This window comes from Vicia villosa, linkage group LG4 (genome assembly GCF_029867415.1).
Source record: "Vicia villosa cultivar HV-30 ecotype Madison, WI linkage group LG4, Vvil1.0, whole genome shotgun sequence".
Taxonomy (NCBI): Eukaryota; Viridiplantae; Streptophyta; class Magnoliopsida; order Fabales; family Fabaceae; genus Vicia; species Vicia villosa.
In genome coordinates, this window is record NC_081183.1 from 68,540,081 (window position 1) to 68,551,535 (window position 11,455).

The 11,455-nt window shown below is 35.1% G+C and overlaps 1 protein-coding gene across 1 annotated transcript; it reads right to left on the reverse strand.

Annotated features, from left to right (window-relative positions):
- Window positions 1–8,770: 8,770 nt before the first annotated feature.
- LOC131597337 (uncharacterized) lies at window positions 8,771–11,199 on the reverse strand. Its single transcript, XM_058870041.1, has 10 exons — window positions 11,059–11,199; window positions 10,690–10,957; window positions 10,388–10,606; window positions 10,185–10,275; window positions 9,971–10,097; window positions 9,751–9,854; window positions 9,543–9,663; window positions 9,283–9,453; window positions 9,063–9,122; window positions 8,771–8,959 (listed from the first exon to the last, which is right to left on the reverse strand). The coding sequence occupies exons 1-10, from the start codon at window positions 11,197–11,199 to the stop codon at window positions 8,771–8,773; spliced, it is 1,491 nt and encodes a 496-aa protein (XP_058726024.1).
- Window positions 11,200–11,455: the final 256 nt, after the last annotated feature.

Sequence of the window (11,455 nt, forward strand, 5' to 3'; positions counted from 1 at the left end):
TATTTTTTTTAACACCAATTTCTTTCATTTTTCTCACAAACTTCACATAATTATTTAACCTATCAAATTAATTTATTTTCACTTCATTTTTTACACACTTGTCATTTAACATATCTATTTTATGAATAATCAAAAAAATCATAAAAATGTCATTTATTTCATATATTTTTATTAGGTTTAAAATAGTATGTTTTAGGTGTTTTCTTAAATACTTTAAATACATATTTTACTTTGTTTTAACCTAATCATTTTGTAAATAAAGTCCATGATAAAACCCTATTTGCTTAGGTCTTAATTGAGTAAAAATCTTTATTTTTACTTTAATTAAGTTGACTTTTGTCAATTCTCAAAACTATTTTTCAATCTCTGATTAAATCAAATGATTAGGGTTTTCAAACAACAAAACCTTGCATCATTCCAAATCATTTTTCAAATTGCTTTTACACCAGTACTGTAAAGTACTGGGCCTCTAATAGAGTGTAAGTCCCAAACACCTTCTCTTCTTAGCTTGTTTTCAAAACTGTATTTTCAAAATCTTCTTTCTGTTTTCAAAACATTCTTCTGGTATTTGAAGGGCATTATTCCCGGTGAAACTCTTCAGATACCTATGTGACCTTTGTCCATCTTCACTTCTTCTGTTTTCAAAAACCATTAACTGTTTATCATATATATATTCAACTGTTATCAACAAAACAACAAAAATTACTGTTGAGGCTCTGTACATACTTCTTCAATGGCCTCCACTCCATCCAGGTTAGGCTTTACAAGCTTTCAATTTACAGTCTTTATTTAAATTACTGTCAAATATAAACTATGCATATATTAGTTTAGAACTACGTTTGAGTATAAACCTTAGGACAGTTAAACTATATATATTATAGGAATATGACCTAGGATTGAGAATGTCTTCCCGGTGAAGGCTCTTTCCTAATTAGAGATCTGTAGTTCAAACCCCCAAGATGAACTATTCCCGGTGAAACATCTTGGTAAAAACCTTAGAATCCAAAAATATAGGACACATCCACCCAAAGAGGAATTATTCCCGGTGAAACCTCTTACCCATTTGCTTAGAGCCAAAATAAGTTCAAAACTACATAGCTTTCTCTTGTGCTATAACAAGGACCCTCGATTAGCCTCCTCTTGGGCTTTGTACAAGGACCCACAGGCTTCTTAAAAAGCATTTCCAGCTTCCTCTTGAGCTTGTATACAAGGACCCATCAGGTTTCTTATAAACATAGGAACAGGTCTTTAGTCACCTTTTAGCCTACCCTGGTGAGTTTCTTCCAATTTAAACCAGACTTTAAACAAGCTAAGTTTGTCTCAATTTTGCATTGAGTACACCTTTTGGAATGAGAGACATGGACAGTCTCTATCACCCTTATCTTCATCAATCTTCCTTAGCAGAGTCTAGGATCTATGTTTGTTTTCTCCTCAGCATGTGTCAGCCTTCATCTTGGGCTTTAAACAAGAAGTCTCCATTAGATAATCTTTCTGCCATTCATGTCAACAAAATCCCTGGAAAGGGTTAGCTTCCACACATTCTTTCATTTTTAATATAAATCCCTGGAAAGGGTTAGCTTCCACACATTCTTTCATTTTTAATATAAATCCCTGGAAAGGGTTAGCTTCCACACATTCTTTCATTTTTAATATAAATCCCTGGAAAGGGTTAGCCTCCAAAGTCAATTAATAAAAAATGTCAAAAAAATAAAGATTCATTTCTCTTAGGAGATAATTTCCCCAAAAAAAGAGTCAAAACCCCTGGAAGGGGTCAGCCTCCAAAAACATGATAAAGTCAGTCTTTTAACAGACAAATTCACCAGCTGAGTCAAAATCCCTGGAAAGGGTTAGCTTCCAAAGAAAAAACAGTCTTTCAATAAATAAAACCTCCTCAGTAGAGTCAAAACCAACAAAAACAGTTAGCCTCAACCTTGGGCTTCATACAAGGCACCCAAACAATAAAACTCCCCTGTCAAGAGTCAGCCTCAACCTTGGGCATTGTACAAGGCAGATAATAGAGTCTCCCCAGTGAGTTCTTCATCATTCAGTAGCCACAACCTTGGGCTTTGTACAAGGCAGATAAACCATATTTTCATGTGTCAAAGATTCCTAACACCTAGGATCTTTTCCCCATAGAGTCATCCATACTCAGTTTATTTAAGAGTCAGCCACAACCTTGGGCTTTGTACAAGGCAGAAAATAATGTTTTTTTTCCTAGCTAGAGTCAGCCACAACCTTGGGCTTTGTACAAGGCACATAAAATAGAGTCATTCATTCAATTATCCTCAGCAATCAGCCACAACCTTGGGCTTTGTACAAGGCACACAAATAGAGTCTCCCTAAGTAGAGTCAGCCTCAATGCTGGGCTTTGTACAGAACACTAAAATACCCTGTAATTAATCCCCAGTGGAGTCATCTCCCAGAGTCAATAATAATTAAGAAGTCAATCAAAAAGCCTCAAGCTTGAGCCTCATACAAGCCAGCTAAAGTCAAATCTTTTATACAGTAGATAGACATAGCTTATCTCTATAGAGAGATATTTTTACTACTCTACCACATTCAAACAAACAAACATTTCAATTTCAATTTCATTCAAAGTCTCCCATTTAGGACTCTGAAAGACATGCTCTGGCACATCCCCAGACTTGTACACTTTCCCTAATTTGGATGAGCATCTTTCTTTCATTTTAGAGGCACGATGGCTGTCATACTTGATCAACCAAGTAGACTCCCCTCTTAATGAAACATCATTTTTTTAGCTTTTCTGTCACTTTTAAATGTTTGTGGTAGAATAGTACAAATACCTCTCTGTAAAGATGATTTCATGTCTCTTTACTGTAAACAGAGATTTAATTCCAAGCTTCAACCTTGAGCTTTAAGCAAGGCACCAAAAATAAGTAATTTCCCTAGTTAGTTCCCCGAACTACATTAAGCTCTGACTTCCACTAGGGATATGTAGGCATGAGGTTCACAAGGAATCTCAGCGAGCTAATAAAATACCAAAAATAGTCAGTTTGTCTATCTGTCTGTCTTTCTTTAATCAATTCAATTCTCTCTCCTAACACAAAGGAGAAACTTTCCCAATCATTAGCAGTAAACACAATCACAATGACACAGAGAAGGTTCCTGTAGAGTACTACAGATATGTAGGGTGTTTAAACACTTCCCTATGTATAACCGACTCCACGGACTCCAGAATTTCTAGTCTAGGTGAAATCCCCACACTTAGCAAACTCCTAGGGTTTAGTTGAGATCTTTTTTTCCCTTTCCTACTCGTAGGACCAATAAGAAAGTTCGTGTGATATCGTAGGAAGAACTGAAACAAAATTCATCCCACCACGGGCGCATTCTCCTTCCAAATTTCGCGTGAAGGGTCTAGCGTGCCGTCCTCCCAAGTGAAACGGGGAGGTAAAGAAAACGACACCACAGATAGGTATGCTGTAATAAACATACACAGGAATTTCCGACATGAGACAATGCCGTTTAATTGGGAGACACGTTCTATTCACAGTTACAATTAAAATAGGTTTATTCAATAAAATTCTGAGTGATAGAACACTACTCAAAAATACCTGCAAACGGGTCGTAGTCGCTGTCCTCATCGGAGTCGCTATTAAAATCCATATTAATTGAAGGTGTAAAAATAGGACAGGCCGGCTCCGTTCTACGATGGTGATTAGTCGTGGACTGTGACATTTGCGTTACCTCGTGAGAAACATGATTGTTGGATATCTTTCCTATTTGCCGAGCAGGTGGCGGTGTGTTAATGATGTTACTGTTGAAACAACGCATGCATCAGTTATATTAAAACAGTAGGCATTATATAAAATGAAGGACATCATGTTTGGTACCTTGGTCTGGGTGTATGATTTGGAATGGGTTGCATCCGCCTACTTGTTTGGCTGGGTTGCGGTGTATTCAAATTCAGCCCCGACTCTGGAAGTGGCATTTGTTTTCTTGGCCTGCCTCTAGGTCGTTTGGGAGCATCAACACAACTGTGTGAAAGTTTAGTTAGTTACATTTCCAGTCAATGTCTTGCACAATTTGATGAAAAACCTCAAGCCCATATAATATGCATCTCTGATTTAGAACTTATTGAATCTCAAAAATACAGTATGTATTCCTCCACATATTTCAAATGGTTTTAAGTCCTAAAACAGGTCCTAAACCAGACACCTATTCTTGTTTAAATTGTAGGTTATTATTAGGTTATTATTCCTACACAGCAATGTTTAAAACATATTATTTTTAGAGCAACAATGTATACAACCCTTTTGAAATAATTAAGGTTACCTATTCTTCTTGAGCGGAATAAATGTGAATTTGAGTTCAGCCAAACAAAGTGAAGTTATAAGCATCCTCAAACTAAGTATTAATGCCTATAGATCAAGCCACATATCAAAATTCCTTTCTGAGACTTAATATATTGAAAATAAACAGGTCCTAGTCTGTGCAATAAGATTGGCCCTAAACTATTAATCAATAGTTGAAAACAGTAAGGTGTTGCGACTTTCCCATACCTCGGTCTTGCTATGGCAGTTGATGATTGGTTTGTATGGCACGGTTGTTGCTCTACCATTGTTGGATTACTGCCTCATATAAAACAGTATGGATTAAAGAACGGACGACAAAAAAAGTTAAGGTCAAAACATAATATAATTTTGGTTAACATTTTATTTCAGGTAAGGTGGGAAGCAATGTAGTTTTGCAATGTCAAGGCACTTATGTACCTTGTTTGTCCGGTGTAACCAAGGTTCAGCTTCGCTGTGTGATGCCCTTCCTCTCTTTCCGGTATAGGAAACTTTCTGGTTAAGTTCCTAGCCATATTTGGAACTCCATAGTGATTCTTAGGCCTACCTCGCACTGGTCTGAGAATTAGTGGTAAGCTGTTAACCATAAAACCATGGAAACCATTATAAACAGGGATGTAATCAACTTTCAAGCCTATAAAAATTGAGTTAATGGTTACACATTGAGTTAATGGTTATACAATATTAGTTTACAAAAATATAATCCACTTTCATGGGGCATCTTTGAATTATCTGATTCTTGAGTAATTTGTTTCAAGCTTAACTTGACACACAAGTTAATGGGACATCCACCAATAGCATAGTAAAATAAATAGTTAAATGTGTTATCTTGATAAGCAAGTAAGGGATACATAGAGAAATATATAGAGGTGAGTAACTAAGTTGGTGTGAAATAGTTAATGAATGGCACTAACGTGTGTATCGTAGAAGAACTTCCAGCTTCACCGACGATGATTTCATGAGGAGACCGGTTTTGATTAGCTTTCAATGAGGAAGGAGTAAATCCCTCATTTTCCTTCGCCGTAGAACTGGATGCAAATTTTGAAAATAGATTTGTTGCCAAAATATCTATCGGTCGGGACCTTATATTTGTTTTAAAGGCGTGTCTTGTTACGCTAGGTTCCGAACCTTCAAAAGCTACACTTATACCAACTGACTGTCCAGAAATTATCGTTCTTGTAGTACTGTTTTGAAATGATGGAGTCAACTCGGACAAAGGTTGCCTCGGCGTGAATGACATTGGTGTATTAATAATTGCATCAAGCGGCAACTGTTGGTGAGGATTGTATTTTTGACGTTTGGAACGACTCTCTTTCAACAGCATTGACCTTCTTGATCGTGCCTTTTTCGCGTTACGTTTTCTGTCAAACGGGTCCATATCTTGCAACTTTAAGAGAGCTACAACAAACCACCAAATTTAATTTTAATAGAGTTAGAAGGTGTAATTAAAATCCACAGAATATTAATCTATAACTGTGCACATATTGTCCTATTGACAATCCCTCTTACCATGCATTTAATGTACCAATCTCCTTCATACAGAATTCAATAATATTAAAGTTCATGACAGGCACATTGTCTTAATAAATAAACACATATACTTTGGTGGTTGGATTATCATAAATGACTTAAACCTACCGAATTTATTGTAAGGTTGGTAACATATTCATAACTATATAAATTGACCTTGAGTAGAGGAATGTTTATCATGTTTCTGCTATGATGTTCTCCTGAATTGAGATAACCATCATTCATACCAATCCTTGTTAGCATTTCAAACTAAGGTGAGTAACTTAACCACAATCACTTTATTATCTATTTCAAAATTAAAAAAACATCCTAAGGTTAGGTAGTACCATGGTTAGATTCATGTGTTATATAGGAAGGGATGCATAGTAATTGTTCATAAAGATCTCATGATTATCTGTGGTGAATCCTTTAGAGTGTTATAGACAGAACAACCAAATAGTTGCTTATGTTCCATTGATGTGCTTAGCTGCATATATTTTAAGAACAATGAATATTTTTACCTGTCAATCCGATTTGTTTAGGAGTTAACAGTATGAGAAATCTGTCCTCATATGGAAGACAAGCATCCCATAAGCCTCATTTCCTCAGCAACTTGTTAAAGGTGAAATATAGATTTGTCTTATTATTTTTAATTTCACTTAGTATAAAATATAACACATCCCTTTCGTGCAATTTTATTTAGTACTTTATTGAAGATCTTTGATAATAATAAAACTAAATGCAAATCGAGTTTTTAAACAGCAAGATAAAACAAAATCCAAAATGGCTATCTACTTAAAAAAAAGTAAACAAATATCAGCATGCACATGAGTAATAAACCTAAAGATATGTCAAGCAAAACTGACAAGTCATTAAATTGGAAATGGTAAAAGTGATATGTAAAGCCAAAGTCTATTAATTTATTAATTTATTGATAACAATTAGTAATAACACGGTTGGCTCAAGGTGTGAGAATAGGCCAAAAGTCTATTAGGTGAAAGATTGTGATTTTTTAATTAGAAATTGTAGGAAACTAACTATGGTCCAGCCGTATCAATTTTCATATTCTGAGTATTGTTCACAACTTAACTAAAAAATGCTAGTATACCTAAAGACATGGCAAGACTGAATCATATTTTTTAGAACTACTTATCTAAAAATTGCAAGTATCATTCAAGCTAAAAGAAACTTTAGTTCATATAAAACTATTGACTATATGTGTAAGTCTACATGTAGAAAAAGACTGCCAGCCATTAAATTTCAGCAGTCTGCTCCAGCAGCAATAGCTGTCAACATGTTGCACAGAATGACAACTCCCAGCCGGTTATCCTTAGGATGCTGACATACTAAGTAAAGCATGGTTTAACTTTATGTAAAGGTACATAATACTCCGTAACAGCTGAACAAATCAATAAAAACAGGAACTTACCGTGGGAAAATAAGCTTAGCATTTATGGCTGATTAGACTTTGTACTTTGGCTCATCCAAGATGAAGGTAAAAGGCAAAAAGCGAGTCTGTTACGCTGGTCTGTAGCAGGGAAACCAAGAAATTAGTCAAAAGCATAAATGTAGTTACCAATGGGCACAAACAATATCTATTAGTCAAAAGTTCAAACAGATGGGAAATAAAAAAACATATAAGACAACATTGGTTTTATCCATGAAGTTCAACATGTTTGCATTTAGTTTTTTGATTTTGCGTTGAAAGTAATCCCTGCATGATGTCTGTTAAGTCACATTGAATGAAAAAAAAGGATTCAAACTCACAAAAGTGCTGAACCAATATCAGTTAATAGACTGCAAATAAAGGTGATGATCCTAATGTAATTTGAAAATTCTATTGTGTAATATGAAAATACATATATTGTAAACTTCCATTCTATGTATAAATGGCAGACATGCAAAATCATGCAATAGACTGTCTCAAAAGGTTTTATCTTCATAATAGAAAATGCATGAAATCTAAAAATCTTTATTGCAGTGACAATTCTTATGATTATATACTTTCATTCAATGTCTAAATGGCTGAGATGCAAAACTGACAGCAACTATGAACATTTGCATATAGAAATGATGGTAAATGTTTTGATATTAGAATTTAACTTTTGAAGGTAAATGGACATGAACATTAAGAAAGGAGAAAATTCAATATAGTCGGGATCCTCTTTCAGTGCATTTCGATAGCACTTGATTGCCTTCATGTATTCTATGTATGACCAATAAAGGAGAAAATTATGTCTTCAAATGCACTCTATGAACCAGAATTGATTTGATTAACTAAAGTTTTGCCAATGCATGATTGTGAACAAAACTGAAAACTGTAGAAGTAATCTTGAAGCACATATCAAAAATATTGAAACACCATAAAGACTGTAGTGTTTTCAGGTGCACTATATTTCAAAACTATTAATGAAGATATGGAGTTGTCTTAGGTCTGCCATAATTCTGGTATCACAATGAAGGCATGCAGCTGCTACGGGTCTCTAACATAGACAGAATATTCATTTTTTTACAAAGGTATGCAGCTGTAAAGAGTATTCAATAAGTAATCGTATGTAGCAAAGATTATCTATTCACTTTTTCCTATTGCATGACATAACTATGTCTTACAACATGCATAACTTTCCTGACCTCATATAGAAACCTCATACTGGTAGATGCATTATTCAGCTGGCGTATATTCTAAAATGTAGTGGATTATAAACATCAGGTAATACAATAGGCATTAGACAATTAAGAATCATTATAAAAGTTGCTCAAATATGAGTTCAGTAGTTTAGAAGCATTAGACAGGGCATGTTCAAATTCAAATTGACTTTGGCCAACAAAAAACTATTTTAATAGTTGGATTGTAACCTTACAAAGGGTGATATGCTTGTTAAGCACCAAAATAAGAGGCAAACTTCCGTAAGAAACCCACCATATTAGTCATTTTTGAGTTGCTTTGTCTTTTATCCATTCTTGGACTTAGTGGCCGATTGTTTAGGAGTGAGCTCTTCAGCCTGAATGAGATCGTTGATTGAGGTTGACGTAGCGATCCTCTTGGCAGGAGTACTGCTGCAGCTTGCAGAAGGACTCCCCTTATGGTTAGCAGCAGAATCTGGTTGAGCAACGCTTGATTGTTCGCAAGTTTGTGTGACCTAAAAAATGCAAAATAAAATGGATTTAAGAAGGAGCTACCAAGGAGAATCAGATAAGCTTGTGTTCTTGTAAATAAACCAAAGTCAAATGGCATAAACCTACTTGGTTTGGATTAAGAGATGGAGAAGTTGTGTCCATTTCCAAATCATCAGCAGTTGTTACCTTAGAACACATAATGGTAAAGTATACATATAAATATGATTTGATTAACTCCCTTAAAAATGTACATTTAAATAGAAACATAAATTGGTAGGGTAACAATATGCAAGTGGAATCATTTTAGGGAATAAGTGGAAATAATGCATTAAAAAACACTCCTAACCTCATTTGCTACAAGGTACGTGTCAAACTTATTGTAAAGGCCGTCTTCAGTAAGTATCTTCACGATAGAGAATCGTCGGAATTGTGATTGATACTTGATACGAAACACCATTTGTCTATTCAACAGCGCATCAAGGTGAGTAGGCCAAATCTTAGGATTGTCCTCTCCAGCCTATAGTAAACAACAAAGCATTAGCAGACATGTAACATTAGATTAATGAAATAATGTAAGGCAAAAATAAAAAGGTAACGGAAACTCACCTTCTTCATGATTTCTCTTAATTCGGTAGCAGTTTGTTTAGTATAAGGAATAACATCCTTATCCCAAAAAACAAATATCCCCTTATGGTTATCATATTCCACCTCAACTTCAAGTTTGAATCTAAAAGTTACGGTAAAAGTCAGTTTTGATACAAAGCGACAATAGGAAGGTTAACCATAACATGGAAGGGCAAGAAATGGTACTCACTTAGTAACGCGTTCAGCTTCCGTATTTCCATTGGATTCAAAATACCATCCAAACCTGGAGGCATTAAAAAAAGTGGTAGTTCCAATAGTGGTTGCAAAACAGTCCTATGGTCATGAAGAAAATACAAAAGACATTCTCATTAACAACTTAAACAATGCATTGTGATACAAATGTAATACAAATAGAAATAATTATTCAAACAATGTATTAAAAGTCAAACCCTTCCAAATTTAGATACTGCACATATACTCTTGACCTCAGACAATTTGGTCCAAAAATTGTTATTAGATTGAACCGATGAATCGCAAGTCAATGATTGTGAAGCAACAGGTAGGTTGGATCCAAAACTGAAAAAAAGGTCAAGGAAAGCAAGTTTTATGTATGTAACAGATTGTACATAGTTCTTAAATACTTGTAGGTTAATAGCATATTACCTAGCTTTGAATTCATCAACTTGTGGATGTTCCAAGTTGATGTAAAGTTTAGAACCGTTCCATGCGTTCGAAAGACAAGGTAAACCGGAAACTGGAATATATAGTGTTGAAAATTTGGTGAATATATGAAACAGCATGCATCAATAAAAGAAACAACAAACATTCACTAAATAGCACAAACACAAAATGTACTTTTAAAATACCTGCATTAGTCTTGCACCATGAATGTGTCAAAACAATTATAGTAGGACCGGCAAAGTTGTTAGGGGTAGTGTAGGTGACGAACTGTTTGGCGTAATCCTCCCATAAGACCAGCTCGATCACATTGCCTTCTACATCACGCAAAGTGATATTAACGCATGATTTCCTACCGCCACCTCCCGTCTGGGTTTTCAAAACATCTTGTAATACACCAATGACATCTGAAAGTATAACATGCATAGACTATCAATGAGAAAATACAACTGTATATGGATTGAAGTAAATAACAGAAAGTATATCGTACCATACAACATGTCACGCTTGAATTCTCCTTTGAGAAAACTCGCAATAGGGTGAAAAGTGTAGTTGTGAGTTGGTATTTCCGGTATCGCCACTTTTGACACGGTAGTCCCTCCATTGAATATGAGTTTTAGTGGGTTAACACAGATTTTGAAAGGGCCATCATTATCAACTGGATCTCCATTATAAAGGTAATACGTCTCATGCTCCTTGACTACCTCAATCCAATCTTGGAAGTCTCTCCCCCAAGTGGTGACATGAATCTTGTCACCCTGTCAAATGCACAATAATTTCAGTAAGAACTAAGAAAATGCAACACATGAAAAAAGGCAGAAAAATTCAGAAAATATAAAAAAGATGGTAAAAACGCAACCTTTGCATCCACTATAACTGCTTCAAGGTGTTTTTGACCATTTTTCTCACTAACAACCCACAAATCCACCACCCTAATGTGCATTTTCCAGACCTGATTTCCCTTGACCAAATCTTTAATCAAAATGGGAGGTCTTGACATTTTCGCTGCTATAGATGGAAAGTATAAGAAAAAAGAGATAAAAGAAAAATTTCCAGAGCATAGTTTATAGACATATTTCCAGATCAGGGCATTTCAAAACATAAAATGAGAGGAACACTATATTTTGAAGCCATAAAACATAAAACATAAAACATAAAGTATCACATATGTGCTGTAGCATCAACTATATGTTGTTTGGAGAAAGAAATGCAGAAAAAATATATTTTGTCCGGTTGCAGGCGGTGGCTTAAACAAT